The 16,930-nt window shown below is 52.6% G+C and overlaps 1 protein-coding gene and 1 long non-coding RNA gene across 14 annotated transcripts in view; one reads left to right on the top strand and one right to left on the bottom strand.

Moving 5' to 3' along the window:
• Nucleotides 1-2,066: 2,066 nt before the first annotated feature.
• LOC309605729 overlaps nt 2,067-16,930 on the bottom strand; it is a 19,296-nt gene continuing 4,432 nt past the window's right edge. Inside the window, exons 3-10 of the long non-coding RNA XR_014231517.1 lie at nt 7,389-8,220; nt 6,244-6,680; nt 5,781-5,869; nt 5,604-5,684; nt 5,278-5,434; nt 4,402-4,438; nt 3,449-3,523; nt 2,067-3,150 (exon numbers count right to left, since the gene is read on the bottom strand). This is a non-coding gene — a long non-coding RNA (uncharacterized lncRNA). The remainder of the gene's footprint in view (nt 3,151-3,448; nt 3,524-4,401; nt 4,439-5,277; nt 5,435-5,603; nt 5,685-5,780; nt 5,870-6,243; nt 6,681-7,388; nt 8,221-16,930) is intronic.
• The window catches only part of FADD (Fas associated via death domain), a gene marked incomplete at its 5' end in the record, with an annotated part of 22,879 nt that continues 14,894 nt past the window's right edge, over nt 8,946-16,930 (top strand). For 5 of the 13 annotated variants that reach the window (XM_082341885.1, XM_082341893.1, XM_082341892.1 and 2 more), the window contains 3 exons: nt 9,059-9,373; nt 10,253-10,328; nt 11,452-11,585. In XM_082341885.1, coding sequence (XP_082198011.1) covers nt 9,059-9,373; nt 10,253-10,328; nt 11,452-11,585 — 525 coding nt within the window. Of the gene's footprint in view, nt 9,804-10,252; nt 10,329-11,451; nt 16,685-16,930 lie in introns of those variants that run through there. The other 8 variants (XM_082341887.1, XM_082341888.1, XM_082341897.1 and 5 more) reach the window with 8 other exon arrangements.

The raw sequence follows: 16,930 nt of genomic DNA, 5'->3' as shown, positions 1-16,930 counted from the left end.
TTTTGAGGTCTTGGTGGCTTTGGGTGGACACTGCAGTGGGGTGGGGAGCCACAGAGGAGAGTTGCAGAAATTCAGATGAGCAATGATGGGACTTGGACGAGGGTGGTAGATGTGGGTGGAAGAAAGCCAACAGATTAACATCACAAAGACCTGGGATCTGGCAGCAAAAGGACCCCCAGAGATGAGCTGGTCAGACGGTGCCATTATTTCACAGATGGACACAGTGAAGCCCAGAGAGGGTCAGGGCTCTGCTCCGGTCACACAGCAAGCTGGCTACACAGCCATCCCTTGGACCCAGGCCCCTGGCACCCAGCGCTGAACAGTTTTTGCTTCTGGTCCCTGGAGTGGTGTGGCGGGAGCTGGGCAGGGCTGGGCCCCCAAGCACAGACAGTGAAGGACCAGGGCCTGCAGGGGGCCTGAGGTCTGGGGCCGGGGGCACTCATGCCAGCATCTTTTATGGGGACTCAGCAGCTCTCTTGAAGGTGGAGCCTGCTGTGAGCTGCAATCAGCCCAAGATGCCTCTGTTTGATAGGTTCAGTGCTTGTTAAATTTTTTAAGTTAATTTAATATATAAAAACCCGGTACATACACATAAAAATCCAGATTTGTATGTTCTCTTGAAAAATCACGCCATCTGATGACACAGCTGTATTTTTCACCATGTCACATTCTTGCACTTGACTGGAGACCAGTGGTGGCCCTTCTTCTTTAGAAGGCACGTGTCCTGTCTGACGATCACGGCCCCTCTCCCCACTCTCCCACTGGCTGAAGGGGCGGCTGAGACTGCAGCTCCTGGAGTCACTGGCCCTTCTAGACAAGCCGCAGTCCCAGTCCCTGTCTTGGGATCCAGGACCAGCTGTGGGCTTCCCTGGAACAGAGCTTGGCCAAGGTGTGTGCCTGAGACAGGGCTGTCCCCTCCCCAAGGCTGGACTCAGAGCCCCTGCCCCCGGCACCCACATCCCCAGCACCCACACCCTTTCACCTACAGGTTCCCGTGCCCCCCACCACAGGTGGTGTGTGCCCCGCACTTTGGCAACACTCATTCACCCATCCATGTTTTGTAAGAGCCACAGCAAAGTAGAGTAATGCTAACACTCGCCAGAAAAGAGGCCAGGAAGCAGCACTGACATAGTGCCAGGCATGGAGGAGGCACCAGAAAGTGCTGAATGAATGAGTGAGTGAGTGAGGGATGGATGGATGGATGGATGGGTGGATGGATGGGTGGATGGATATGGGAGGGAGGGAGGGAGGGAGGGAGAAAGGAAAGGTGGATGGATGGATGGACATTTGCATGGATGCATGAATGGATGGATGGATGGATGGATGGATGGACATTTGAATGGGTGGAAGGATAGAAGGATGAGTGGATGGGTGGATGGGTGAATGGATGGATGGTTGGGTAGTTAGATGGATGGGTGGATGGACATTTGGATGGATGGATGGATGGATGAACATTTGAATGGATGGATGGACATTTGGATGTATAGATGGATAGACATTTGGATGGATGGATGGATGGATGGATGGATGGATGAACATTTGAATGGATGGATGGACATTTGGATGGATGGATGGATAGACATTTGAATGGATGGATGGATGGATGGATGGATGGATGAACATTTGAATGGATGGATGGATGGCAAAAAGACTGATGACTGGGCCTTTCTGCCTTTGAGCCAAGTGGACCTCTGAGTCAAGCTGACAGGGATGGTGGTGGAGGAGGTAAGGGGCCCATGGGAGGTAAGGTCTGGTGCCTTCTGGACCACAGATATGCCCACAGCAAGTAGCCCACCCCATGCTCACTCACAGCCTTTGTCAGAGAAGCCTGTAGCAAAGATACATCTGATGCCCAGAGACACCGACTTGGCTCAGCACAAGCATTTTAAGCCTGGTTTGCTCAGAAGGGCTGGTGGACATTGCCCCTGCCAAGAGCCTGCCAGGATGCACCCCTGGGAAAAAGGCAACCTTGTACATACTAAGGTCTGATTTCCTGAGCTCTGCCAGGTTAATTTATTTAGTGTGCCCATTGCTGCTGTCCCCTCTCCACACCCCCCGCCCCCTCCCCCTCATCTCTCTCTCCCCCAACATTTTTTATTAAAGTATAACATACAGAAAACTACACAGATCTTGAGAATACAAGCAATTTCCCCAGAAATCACACACCTCTGTAGTCAGGACTCAGAATGTTACAGCACCCAAGAAGCCTCCTTTGGTGCTCCCCTCTGGTCACCCCTCCTCACCCAGCTGTCACCCTGTCCTGATCCCTATCCTGACTGCAGCAGGAGTGTTTGTCTGGTTTCGCTTGTAGGTGGCTGCCACCTCCTGCTGGCTGTCTGTGGGAACTGCCCTTAGGGAAGAAAGAGACCCAGCATGTGGGGCCTGTGTAGGTTTTCTGTTTGTGGCTGTGGCAGATGACCACGAACCCAGTGGCTTAAAACACCAACGTACTACCTTACAGTTCCGTGGGCCAGATGTCTGACACAAGTCTCACTGGGCTAAGAGGAAGGTGTGGGCAGGGCTGGGCCCTTCCCGCCATCTCCAGGCCAGCCGTGGTGGCCAGTCCCTCTCCCGCGGCCGTCTCTCCAGCTCTCCGCTCATGAGGACCGTGATGGGTTGGGTCCCTGGGATAACCCAGGATGATCGCTCCATCTCAAAGTCCTTCATCTTCATCACACCTGCAAAGTCACTCCTGCCATGTAAACTAACTCGTTTACAAGGTCTGGGAATTGGGGTTGGACACCTTGGGGGCCATTGTCCTGTCCACCATGTACCCCTGCCCCCAGGAAGGAGATTTTTTTGTTTTTTCTTTGGAAAAAACTAACTACCCCCAAGCAAAGCCCAGAGTCCCCAAATATCTAAGGAGAGACTTCAAAAGGAATGAGAAAGACCAAAACAAACAGAAAAAGAAAGAGCCCGGAGCACAGTGAGACGACACAGGAGAAAAAGAAAGGAAAGTAACTCTGTTCACCGTCCTCATGAATAAAGACCAATGTCCATCCATGAAACAGGCAAGAGATGCATTTTCTTTCTTTTTTTTTAAATTTTATTTATTTTTGGCTGCACTGGGTCTTCATTGCTGTGCGTGGGCTTTCTCTAGTTGCAGCGAGCCGGGGCTACTCTTTGTTGTGGTGCGCGGGCTTCTCATTTCTTTTTTTAAAGAGACAATGTCAAGTGAAAGGAAAACACATAAACTGGACTTCATCAAAATTTAAGAATTTTTTGCATCAAAGGATACCCAATCAACAGTGAAACAGCAATTCACAAAATGGGAGAAAATATTTGCAAACCATGTTTCTAATTAGGGGTTTATATTCGGAATATATAAGGATCCCCTTCAACTGAGCAACAAAAAGACAAGCAACCCAGATAAAAGTGCGCAGAGGCCTTGAATAGGCATTTCTCCAGAGAAGACATACAAATGGGCAATAAGCACATGAAAAGATACTCAAGATGCTCAAGATGGTCATCAGGGAAACGCAAATCAAACCCACGAGACACCACTGCACACCCATTAGGAAGCCTATTATCCAAAAAACACAAAATAATAAGAGTTGTTGAGGCTGTGGAGAAATTGGAACCCTTGTGCATTGCTGTTAGGAATGTAAACTGGTGCAGCTGCTACAGGAAACACTTCGATGGTTTTTCAAAAAAATTAAACATAGAATGACCGTATGATCCAGCAATTCCACTTCTGGATATATAAACAAAAGAATTTAAAGCAGGGACTCAAATAGACAGTTGTACACTCATGTTCACCTGTGGCTTCACAGGGAGTTCCCTATGATCAGTTGACAGAGGAAGAGAATACTCAGGCCTGGTTTATGGGGGGTTCTACATGATACACAGGCACCCCCTGAAAGTGGACAGTTGCAGTACTACAGCCCGTCTCTGAGGCATCCCTGAGGGACAGCAGTGAAGAGAAATCCTTCAGGTGGGCAGAACTTCTATCAGAATACTTGAAGGCATGAGAAGGAGCCTGGGGCGGGCTGGAGGCAGGGGGGGTGTTCCAGGACTTATTTGACATCTATAGACATGCCACCCAATGACAACAGAGCACCCTTTTTTTCTCTCAAGAACCCAGGGAACACTTACCAAGACAGACCACATACTGGGCCCTAAAACAAGCTCAACAAGTTTAAAAGAATTGAAACCATCCAGAGTGTGTTCTCTACCATAAGGGAATCAAACTAGGAATCAATGACAGAAAGACAACACGAAAATCTCTAAACACATGTACGTTACACAGCATACTTCCAAATAATCCATGGGTCAAAGAGAAAGTCCCAGAGGAAATAACAATACATAGAAATGAATGAAAATGAAAACACAGCATATCAAAATTTGTGGGACAAAGCTAAAGTAATGTTGAAAGGAAAATCCATAAAACTAAATGCTTACCTTGGAAATAAATAGCCTATGTGCCTACCTCAACAACCTAGAACAAAAAAAAGAGCAAAATAAATCCAAAGCAAGGAGAGGGAAATAAAATAGCCAAGACAAGCAAAAAAAAAATGAAATAAAAAGTGGAGGGGGGGGCGGATAGAGAAAAATCATTGAAACAAAAAGCTGGTTCATTACAAATTTAAAAAATCAATAAACCTCTAGCAAGACAGAGAAACTTAAAGAGAGAAGACATAAATCACCAATTTCAGGAATGAAATTGAGGGTTCATTATAGGTCTCATAGCCATTAAAAGGATAATGTTACAGACTGAATGTGTTCCCCCAAAATTCACATGTTGAAACTCTACCCTCCCCCCCTTGTGATGGTGTTCAAAGATGGGGCCCCCATGATGGAATTAGTGCCCTTAAATGAGTTTGGAGAGAACTTGCTTCCCTCTCTGTTCTTCTCCATGTAAGGCTACAATGAGAACTCAGAGTCTGCACTCTGGAACAGGCCCTCACCAGGATGCGACCCTGCTAGCACCCTGATCACAGAAGTCCAGCCTCCAGAACCATGAGAAATAAATTTCTGTTGTGTATAAGCCACCCAGTCTATGGTACTTTTCTAGAGCAGCACAAAATGGACTGAGACATAAAATAAGCGAATACTACAAATCACCATGCTCATAAAGTCTAAGGCTTAGAAAAATGGACAAATTCCTCAAAACTGCACAAACTACCAAAACTCAATTAAGATGAAATAGACAATTTGAATAGCCTTATAACCATCAAATCCATAAAAGGAAAATTTGATGAACTGGACCTCATCCAAAGTTAAAATTTTTGCCCTGTGAAAGATCATGTAAAGAGGATAAAAAGATAAGCTACAAACTGCGAGGTAGTGGGTCAGACGCAGGGATAATTGTGCTAATGGAGATTCAGATTAACCACGCCTGGTACAAGATTCATTCAGTCAGAAATATTTTGTGAGCTCCGATGAAGTGCCAGCCAGTGTTCTGGGCTCTTCTGCAGGGCGCTTCTGCAGTGTTCTGCAGGGGAGATGGGCAAAAAACAGAGCAGGAAGCAAAATGTGTAGTAAAGTCAGGAGATGCCACGTGCCGGGGACCAAGAAATGCGGCAGCAGGGCTGGGGCAGATGGGGATGTGGTTTAACCCTCCCACGCCAGCCTCCCCCCTGGCTCCTCCATGTCTCCCTTACAGTAGCCGTCCTCTGGCCTCGGACCTTGGTCCTCTTTTCTTTCTCCTCTCCCTCCATTGGTGACCTCATTCTGTAGGTGATCTAAATACTGTATTAGTCAAGATTCTCAAGAGAAACAGAACCAATAGGATATATAGAGATAAATGAGAAGGTTTATTGTAAGATTGGCTCACTTACAGTGACGGAAGCCAAAAAGTCCCATAGTCTGCCATCTGCAAGCTGGGAACCAGGAAAGCTGGTGTGTGATTCAGCCTGAGTCTAAAGGCCTGAAAATTGGGGGGGAGGGGAGGGGGGCAACGGTGCTCAAGCACAGAGAGCGAATTCTCCCTTCCTCTGCCTTTTCGTTCTATTTGGATGATGACACCCAAATTGGGGAAGGCCATCTGCTTTTGTTAGTCAATTCAAATGTTAATCTCTGCCAGAAACACCCTCACAGACACACCCAGAAATAATGTTTTCCCAGCTATCCAGCCACCCCTTAGCCTAGTCAAGTTGACACATAAGATTAACCATCACAAACACCATCTATCTGCAGGATACTCCCAACTTCACATTTCCTGCCCAGATCTCTGTTCCGAACCCTGGTCCACGCATCCCACTATCCAGTCAACATCTCTACTAGATCCTCCCCCAAACTCACCCTGATCTCAGGTGGCTGTGAGCGACCACAGTGAGCGGCAGCTTGAAGTGGGATCTCAGTTCCCTGGGAATTGAACCCGGACCACAGCAGTGAAAGTGCCGAATTCTAACCACTAGACCACCAGGGAATATTGGCTAGGAGCAGGGCCCTGGCTCTCATCTGCTTTGAAGAAAGAATTCAGCAAAGAGATGAAAAGTAGTGAGGCAAGTCAAGTGTTTATTAGGAGAGAAGACAGAAAGCACAGGCGGGCTGAGAGAGAGAGAGAGAGGCGTGTGCCTTTGGGGGTGGTTTAAATCATATGGGGGAAGTTCTTCTAGGTTCCCTCTGGCCAATCATCTTGCTTTGTCTGGCTCTGAGTCCATATCTGGTCTGACTCAGGGCCCTCCCCTGTGTGCACGTGCATCTTTTAGCCAAGATGGATTCCAGCGCAAGGGTCTCTGAGAGGTTAACAGAACATATTATGGTCTAGCTCCCCCTCCCTTTAACCTTTCTGCACATGCGTAGTCTGGGGGGGGGGTCTCCTTGGCCCCAAGAATGAGAACTGTGTGGTCTCTTTGTCTTTTACGCCAGCAGGGCTCAGCCCCTCTCTGTTTCTGCCGTTCCCTTTCCCTTGAAGCGTCCACAGGAGACAAAGTCCAGCTGCTTATCCTGTTCCTGTTATTATCTTTATTTTTAAAGCATAAATAGGAGGCTAGTTGTAAATGTCTAAACTGGGGCCCGTCTATCTCCTGCCTCAACCCCGCCCACACCCTCCCCAGGTCAGCCAATGGATGCTCCATCTTTCGTACCTTACAAGCATCCTCAATGCCTCTCGTTTACGTACACCCCAAAATCAAAAGAAGGCTGCACCTCTCATCTGGATTACTGTGGCGTCTCCTGAGTTCTACCCAGTGATTCTATAAAAATGTAACTCAGAGCTCACAGTAGCATTACAGTAAGTCCCCTACACGCGAACAAGTTCTGTTCCAAGAGCGTGTTCGTAAGTCCAATTTGTTTGTAAGTCCAACAAAGTTAGCCTAGGTACCCAACTAACACAATCGGCTACATACTACTGTACTGTAATAGGTTTATAATACTTTTCACACAAATAATACATAAAAAACAAACACAAAAAATAAAACATTTTTAATCTTACAGTACAGTACCTTGAAAAGTACAGTAGTACAACAGCTGGCATACAGGGGCTGGCATCCAGTGAACAGGCAAGAAGAGTTACTGACTGGAGGAGGGAAAGGAAGTGGGAGACGGTAGAGCTGAAGGATCGTCAGCAATAGGAGACGGAGGGCAAGCTGCAATTTCACTCACGCCTGACACTGATGGCACAGGTTCTAGTTCCTTGCTGGATTCAATTCTATCTACCCTCTTGAAAAAATGATCCAGTGATGTCTGGGTAGTCGCTCTTTTTTGCCCATCATAGACGACACAGTAGCACTGGATTGCATTCTGAATGGCTGCTGCAACCTTCGTGTACTGTTCTTCGTTCGGGTCCTGTGCCTCAAAGACTAACAGTGCCTTCTCAGATAAAGAAAATCCCCTTGCCATTTCCTGCATCATGAATCTCTTTGGTTCTTCAGTTAATTCTTCTTCCTCTTGTCTCTCTTTGTCCTTTCTGGGCCTCCAATTCTATCAGGTCTTCGTTAGTAAGTTCCACGTTCGCATCTTTGAAAGTTCGCAACTTGAAGGTTCCTACGTAGGGGATTTATTATATTCATAATGGCCAAAAAGCAGAAAAAACTGAAAGATCCATCCGCTGATGACTGAATACACAAATGTGGTCTATCCGTACAACGGAACACTACTGACCCATGAGAAGGAATGAAGCGCTGTCACAGGCTACAAGGATGAACCTTGAAGATGTTACGCTCAGTTAAAGAAGCCAGGCACAAAAGGCCACACAAAAGTGTATGGTTCCACTTACATGAATATCCAGAACAGTCATATCTAGAGAGACAGAAGTAAATTAGTGGTTGCCAAGGGCTGGAGAAAGAGCGAGGGAAAGGAAGTGATTAATAATGGGTACAAGGTTTCTACATGGGCGAGACGAAACTAAAATTAGCTAATGGTGGGGATTGCACAACCTTATGAATACACTAAAAACCACTGAGTTGTACACTTTAAAAGGGTGAGTTGTAGAGAATGTGAATTATATCTCAATTATATATATATATATATATATACATTTTTTTTTTCCTCTAGGTAACTCAGATGACTTCACTCTTCCACTCACCCTCTGCTGGGGCTCAGGGGCAGTAAAGCCGCGGTCTTAGCTGGCTCCTCCTGATTCGCTCCCTCCCCTCGCTGACCACCCCCTTCCTCCCCGGCTCTGCTCCTGCAACCTCCGCCCTCCTCTTTGCCTCTGCTCTTACTGTGGCCCCGCCCTCTTCCCCCCAAGCCTACACACCTGGCCCCGCACACCCGGCACGTGCACCTGCACCTTGGGACCCCGCCCTCTCAACGTGCGCCGCCCCACCTCCACACTCCCCATCCCCCTATCCTCTTGGCCGCGACTCGCATTAACCTCTGGCTTTCCTGCACTTTCTTATCTGTTAGGTAACCTTGTGTCCTGATGCTGTAAGCTCCGGGCAGGCGGGGCCTTCGGCACCTTGTTCCCGATTTGTCTCCAGAACCTACTGCGTGGTACGCAGTAGGCGTCAGTAAACGCTAATAAGCATTCAGAAAAATAATGAGGATAACTTTAAAAAATCAAGTAGTTATTAAACTTTTAAAACTAAATAAACCTCTGAATAGTCTTTTCTGCACACAGATCTCCAGGGGGCACTAAAGGACATGCATTTTCACAAATGTTAATAAATAAATGCATTTATTATCGGCATCCGCAGTGCAACTTTCCACAGAAAACGCAGCCCGCGCCCGGACCGTCGGGACACCCACGGCCGCAGGCGCCCACCCAGAGGGAGAAGGTCGTCAGGGCGCAGGCGCAGAGGTGGTCCCAGTACTCCCGCCGTCAGCATGTCTGGGGCGCCCCCTGGCGGCGGCCGCAAGCCAACCCCCCACCCCCGGGCGGAAATGGCTACGTTGGACTCGGGGCGCATGCGCGAGCTCCGGGAGTTCTCGCGAGAGAAAACAGTCCCAAGGGAGACTTCCGGTGAAGGGGCACCAGACGCTCGAAGTGGGAACCTCAGCTGCTAGGCCGAGGGGCGCGGGGCGCTAGAGGAGGCGCGGGCCGGGTCTGCGGGGGCGCGGGCCAGAGAGCGGGCGGCGGGCCGAGCCGGGGGAAGCCAGAGGAGGGCCGGGCCCCGCCGCGTCCGCCGCCATGGACCCGTTCCTGGTGCTGCTGCACTCGGTGTCGGCCGGCCTGTCGAGCAGCGAGCTGACCGAGCTCAAGTTCCTGTGTCAGAGCCGCGTGGGCAAGAGGAAGCTGGAGCGCGTGCAGAGTGGCCTGGACCTCTTCTCCGTGCTGCTGGAGCAGAACGAGATGAGCCCCGAGAACACCGTGCTGCTCCGCGAGATGCTCGTCTCCCTGCGGCGCCAGGACCTACTGCGGCGCCTGGAAGACTTCGAGGCGGGCGCGGCGGGCGGGGCCGCGCCGGAGGAGCGAGGTGGGGGCGGGAGCCTGAGGTCTGGGGGTCGGGCGGGGCCGCGCCGGAGGAGCGAGGTGGGGGCGGGGGCCTGAGGTCTGGGGGTCGGGCGGGGCCGCGCCGGAGGAGCCAGGCGGGGGCGCGGGCCTGAGGATTGGGGGGGCGGTCGAGGCCGCGCCCGAGGAGCCAGGTGGGGGCGGGGCCGTGCCGGAGGAGCCGGGGGGCGGGGCGGGGGCCTGAGGAGGCAAGGTCAGCTGGACCAGCAGTAGTTTCGATCTCCCGAGCGCCTAACCTCTTCCGGGTTCGGTTTGCGTGGGTTTTCTCTAAACAGCCCTGGGAGACGGGTAATGTACCCCGTTTGCAAATGGGAGAACCATAGTGCACAGAAGTTAACAGCCTAAGTTGCAGAGCATGGACACCCATCCCCCAGCCTCACTATTTTCTCCACCTCCCCCCTCCCTCCGGGTAAGTTAGAGATTACTCGAAAGGAAAGGACATTGCTCACCTCCCCGGTGCAGTGGAAGTACACCAGGAGCGTCCCAGCAGGTACGGGTTGGTTGATAAGGGACAGTTTTTGCACAGTGGGCCATCAAGGTGTGGTCCTGGCTCTGCTGTTGTCTAGCTGTGTGATCTCAAGAAATAACTTACACTTACCTTCCCGTGTCTCCATTTCCTCTTCTGTACAAGTGGTCAGTAACACAGGTGCCCACCTCACAGAGCTGGAGGAGTTGGCACACAGGCTGACAGCATATCAGGGATTTGTAGCTGAAGATGCAACTTCACAGGAGCCTTCCAAGAAGCATTTTGTCCTTCCTCTTCTCCCTGCCCCCGTCCAGAAACAGCCTTTTGTAGTTTCTCATGCTGATCTCAGTAGTGACTTTTCAGCAGATGAGGACATAGTAGACAGAGACTGAGGACTGGTGTCAGTCAGGACATCTTCCAAAATAAGAATCGGGGTGTTCAGGGCTGGCGTACAAATTACCGTATCTTGGTGGCTTAAAGCAACAGAATTTGATGCTCTTACAGTTCTCGGTCCAGTAATCAAATCAGGGTGTCAGTAGGCCATGCTCCCTCTGAAGGCTCTCGGGGAGGAGCCTCCATGCCTCTTCTGGTTTCTGGGGACTCCAGGCGTTCTTGGCTTGTGCCCGCGTCACTCCAGTCTCTGCCTCCATGGCACGTGGTCTTGTCACTGGATTTAGGGCTCACCTGGATAATCCAGGATGATCCCCTCATCTCAAGATCGTCAACTTAATCTCATCTACAAAGGCCCTTTTCCAAATAAGTTAACATTCACGGTTCCAGGGGTTTGACGTGGACATACTTTTTAGGGGCCACCATTCAACCCACTGTAGAGTGAGATGGGGGAGCAACTCCATCTCCCTGTCCTGCGTAGGTATCTCCGTTACGACACACCCCAACCATTAAGTCTTCAGAGCAGGCCACGCCTCTTGGGTAGTGTTTCAGGGTGTGATTAGCTGGGGCAGGACTGGGCTTTCTACGACCTCCCCGGGTCCCTCTGCTGCTGCGTGTCATTGGCCTCTGCGGGAGGAACTCTTGGTACCCAGCCCTTGGGTCAGCACCGCGGAGCCCATCAGGCAGTGTGGGGTTACCTGTCTCCTCAAGAGCTCCCGTAATCTCTGGTCAGTCATTGTGTTCTTTCCCTCCCCAGACCTGCAGGCAGCGTTTGACATCATCTGTGATAATGTGGGGAAGGACTGGAGGAAACTGGCTCGTCACCTCAGAGTGTCTGACGCCAAGATTGAAGCCATTGAGGAGAAGTATCCCCGGAACCTGGCAGAACAGGTGAGGGAGTCGCTGAGAGTCTGGAAGAACAGCAGGAGGGAGGATGCGGCCGCATCCCACCTGGTGAGGGCACTCAGGGCCTGCCGGCTGAACCTGGTGGCAGACCTCATCGAGGAGGGTCAGCGGGCCCGGGCCCTCCAGAGCGAGAGTGGGGACCCTGTGTCCCTCTCGTCCTGGGACTCAGACTCGCCCGCCTCAGGGGCCTCGCGATGACCCAGCTGCTCTTCTCCAGGACCAAAGGCATCTGCCCACTCTGAACTTCGGTCCCCTCCGCCTCAGTTGACACGTCCCCTCCGTGCCAGCGTGTGAAGACCCGGCAGGGAGCCGCCTGAGGGCCCACGCGGGCTCTGGGCACTGTAATCACCCTCAGAGGGAGGTGCTTTCCTCCCGGTTAAACGAGTTCCTACCGGAGGTCACTGCGGGCCACACCCGACACGTAGGAGGGACCTATAAAAGGTAGCAGTTAGGGTTATAAACCTGGCCGTTGTCCCAGCGAGGAAGCGCACAGTCGAACTGGAGGCAAGTCAGTAGTAATGGGGGGGCTGGGCTGGGGGCCAACGCCGTCCAGCTCTGGAGCCCGCGCTTGGAACCACTGGCTCCTTCTGCCGTCCCCACGGTTGCCAAAGGCTTCGAGGCTGGCAGTGTAGACCCGTCTCGCAGGGCAGGTGGCATGGGGGTGAGACGATGCCTGTGAGGTGGTCAGATGTGGACACAGGGCTGGGCGGATGCTAGTTCGGAGAAGTATGATTCCTGTGATTCCACAGTGTGTTACTATTTTGTGTCAAAACCACTATCTTTCTGATAACAGAGTTGGCAAGGGAGCTGGAGCCTGTGATTTTAAGAAGTAATCTTTCTTCCTGCTTCTCAGGTAACCCTAGTGAAGCAAGGGCCTTTACAGAGGAAACCTCCACATTACAAAGAATTCTCTCTTCCCATTGATGATGATTTCATTTTACACGCTCTCAGAAGTCCCATTGTAGTCGATTTCAGTGTCCCTTGAAGGTTATTACAGGCCCAACCTGGGAGTAGGGTGGCTGCATTTCATAACAGCTCCGGGGACCACTAACGAGGGGAGTGTTTAGGGGGGTGGGATGAATTAGGAGATTGGGATTGACGTGTACACACTGCTGTGTATTGTATAAAGTGGCAGAGAGCCCAGCGGCCATGCCGTGCGCCTTCCTGCTGTGACCTTGGGAAAGCCACGTGTGACATCATGCCCTGCCGCCTTGACCTTGGCTTGCTGAGACCCTAGCAGCACTCCCCACCAGGCTGTGGACCCAGCCTTCAGCCGATGCTTACTGCCAGGCACTGCTAGGAGCTGGGGTCATGCAGCAGACAGGACAGAAGGGGCCCTGCTCTGTCGGCCCCGGAAGCCTGGCCGGGAACACGGGTGTTAGCCAGTTCATCACAAGTGTGGGAGTTGAGCCAGTTCAGCCCCGGAGTGGCGTGGCCTGGCCCGGTTTGTGCACTGAACATCCCCCCGCCTGCCGGGAGCATCTGCCTCTTCAGGACCTCGGGTCGGGGCTCATTCTGTGGATAACACGCACGTCGTCGTCGTCGTCAGTGCATGAGAGTGGCTTGGCTAATGGGTCGCTTTGGGAAATAGGTGATCTGGAAAATGTGTCCACGTTCCTTGAACGGAGGCAGATTTCAGAGGTGTTGCCAGTCTTCTTACGGTTTATGGCACATGCTACTGAAACGTGAGGGTGCTGGGCACCCTGGCCTCCGGCCTGCACCCCCGGCACGGTCCTCAGCCCTGGAAGGAACCTGTACCCTCTGTCGCACCACGTGTTCTCATGGAGGCTTTGACAACACATGCTTACAGCACTCGGGATTGTCCGATGCCTGGGACCCGGCACTGGGCCGACTCCGTGCCACGTGAGGTGAGGCACTGGTCCCCCTGGGCACTGACATCCCAAGGCTTCCCTCGGCGAGCTGCTCTGGTCCACGTGGCGAGGGAGTTGGAGCAGCCTCAGTAGACCAGTCATGTGACCTAATCTCACCACCCGAGGCACAGATCTGAGTTCCAGGACAGAAGAGGTGATGGATGAGAAAGCGCCTCCTTCCGGCACTGCGGTCCGCCTCCCAGGGCCTGGAGGTGGGCCAGCCGTGGTGGCTCTGGGCCACTGGGGCAAAGCTGCAGAGCCTGGTGGTGGGTGAGCTTGCACAAGAAACTGGCCCCGGAAGGCGGGAGCTCTAGGCCAGGTAGAATCCTCCGTTTGTTCGGTCCTCAGTGGTCAGGAGGCTTCCACTGTAGCCGCGCTGCCAGGCATTGAGGTGAGACTGAGCAAGGAGGCAGCCTGCCCTCAGAAAGCACAGAATTTCCCCAGTTTTGTGACACAACAGGAAAAGGCACAATAAAAGTGTATAGAAGGACTTCCCTGGCGGTCCAGTGGTTAAGACTTCACCTTCCAATGCAGGGGGTGCGTCGGGGAGCTAAGACCCCACGTGCCTCACAGCCAAAAAACCAAAACAAGCAATATTGTAACAGATTCAATAAAGACTTCAAAAATGGTCCACATCAAAAAAAGTGTATAGAACAAGCACAAATGCCTATACGGGCCCTAAAAGTGGAAAGGTACACAGCAAACGTTGGAGAACAGTTCTCTGAATGATAGTTTTTCTGTATGCTAGCTACGTTTTCCCTGATTCTGTAACGTGGTTTCAGTTGTCCGCCAAATACCAGTCCCAGGTGTGACGTGGACCGTGAGGGGGGGTGTCCTGGAGCGCAGGGGGCCGCGTGGGCTCTCGAGCCTGACCTGGCTGTGAACCGGGGGCTCTGTCCCTTGGGGCTCCACCTCCCTGAAAAGGGGCCATTGGATAAATATGAAGTGCTTGGCCAAGTCTGTGGCACTATTTTTACCTTAAAAACAAACACATGTCACCCAGAACCCCGGAGGTCTGCCAAAGGCTGTTCTGCTCTGTGTGGTCTCAGAACATCGAGCCTGGCCTTTGTGCATCTTGCGGGATCTTGGCTCCCTGATCAGGGATGGAACCCGTGCCCCCTGCAGTGGAAGCGCAGAGTCCTAAGCGCTGGACCGCCAGGGAGGTCCCGTTCCGGGTCTTCTCATAACCGCTCCTGGGACAGACATGGTTGACATCGAACCAGAACTGCGACCCCGGGGACCCGTCAGCTACACCCCACATAGGCAGGGCACTGCCGCAGTTTTTGGACAAGGGTTTCTCACAGCAACTTTCCAAAAACAACCATCCCTTTTTTTTTTCTTCAGTCACGTAACATTAACTGTTTCTGATAAAGCTGCACACGAGTCGTGTGGTTTCTACTTGGACGCTGACGTTAGGAGCGACATTATGCTCTCGATACTTTTTCCCCTGAGAGGAAGGGAAAGAAGCGTCCAGGTGTACATGCTGTGCGGGAGATCTGCCGGCAACGGAGGAGAAGTTGAACAAGTGTTTCCTCGACGAGGGTCTTTCCCTCTCCCGGCCCGCAGGTTTCCCGGCCTCACAGCCTCCCTCTAACACCTCGCCAAGGCCACCCCTGCTCCTGGGCGCACGGGGCTGTGGGCCCCCGTCCAGGGCCCCCGCCCCCTCCAGACTCTTCCGTTGGGGGCGGGGCCTGGCAGTCCCCACTCCCTCCTGCTCTCCCCACTGGCTGGCCTGCCTCCCGTCCGCTCCTCTTCCTCCCTGGCGACCCCACGGCCACCCCCAAAGTGCACTGCAGGGTGGAGGCTGCCGGTCCCACGGTGCGATCTCCTGGTTTGTGCGGCCTCTAGGGCACCTGTTCTCCTGGCCGCTCCCCCCGGCCTCCTTACCCTGTCCCAGCACCAGCCCCCCACCCGTGGGAGCACCTTGGCCTCGTCTCTCCCAGGTCCCTGGTGCCTCCCACCTCTCTCTCGAAGCCCCCAGGCCCGTACTGTCAGATAGCTGCGGGCAACGCTTGCCATGCAAGGGAGCGGATCACGGGTTTCTGGGGTTCGGACGTGGGCGTCGTGGGGGCAGGTGTTCCGCCCAGCGCACGCCGCCTCCGCCTCAGCATCCCCCCACGCGTGCCCGGTTCCGTGCCTCGCGCCACAGCCGGGTCAGTTGCCCTCGGCGCAGACCGCGGCCCCCTCCCTGGGGCTCGCGCTCCGGTGCGCAGCAGCACCAGCTTTTCTGGACCCTGCCTCGCAAGCCTCTCTCGTTCCCCCCACCCCGCCCCCCAGCGGGGCTCCGGCCTTCTCAGGACAGCCCCGCCTCTGCCCCTTCTGACCCGCCCCCATCAGCCGCCAGAAATAGTCGTACTACAGACTCCTGACTGTATTCCTAGAAACCGCAAGCTCTCTCCACATATTTTTCAGTTTTGTGTCTTTCTTCCCATGATACGTATTCTGAGTCACCTCGCTGACTGCTTTCTAACCACAGGATTCCTGTGTGCAGCGAGTTTTGGAACCAGACAGGCGAGCGTGACGCAGGGTAGCATGTGCTTATGCGAAAATGGCCAGTCACCCTACATCGGCCGGAACAGGCAAAACCTCTTTTACAAGGAAAATGTGCAATTGAAACCCGTTTTCGTCAGAGGCCCTCAGTTTCTTAAGTCAGTGACTAAGTTAAGACACTGTGGCAAGAGTCCCACGTGGGTACCAACCACATTAATTGTCACCAGGCAACAGAGGCCGCGTCAGTGCGTGAGCGGTGTCCTCATGAAGCAGAGGCTGGAAACCGAAGAACGTGGGCCATTTGGTCACCCAGGCACCAGGCAGGGCTAAGCTTCCCTTCCCCACACCTGCTTGGTGACAGTCTCGACACAGGCAATGATTTTGTTTCAGCACGTGTGGTTTCATGGGACAGACCTTCTGTCTGGGGAGATGACAAAGTTCCCGAGATGGCTGGGATGATGGTTGACAACATTGTGAGTGAAGACGGTGAATTTTATGTTGTGTATTATTTTACCACAATTTTTAAAATCATCCTTCACGTTAAATTAACCATTTAATTATATTATTAATCTAAATTGTATTCGTTTCGTGGGCTTCTCTCTGTCTAATTTGAATTTTATCGGCGTTTTATAAGTTGCGAGGGCTAGGAGCATAAGCTCGTCTCCGGCCTCTGTGTGTGTTGAAGTAACATTATCACAAATAAAACCTTGTCCATCCCTGGGAGTCTGAGTCCCTGTTACTCCTTCCAGCGGGGCTTCCAGCTGGAGAAGCCCACCTGCAGGGTACCCAGGCCCCTCTGGGCGAGTCCTGATCCGACCTCCCAGGGGGGCTGAGGACCGGCTCAGACACCCCGTGTGATGAGGCCTCGCCTGACCCCCACCACCCACAGTGGACCCCGCCTGCCCTGCTCGTGCCCCACCAGGCGCGGCCTCCTCATCACCGTGGCTTCCAGAGCTGCCCAGCGGCTCT

The sequence above is a fragment of the Balaenoptera borealis genome (genome assembly GCF_965194805.1).
Source record: "Balaenoptera borealis genome assembly, chromosome: 11".
NCBI lineage: Eukaryota > Metazoa > Chordata > Mammalia > Artiodactyla > Balaenopteridae > Balaenoptera > Balaenoptera borealis.
Note: the sequence above shows the minus strand (reverse complement) of the source record. Positions and strands in the feature narration are given on the sequence as shown.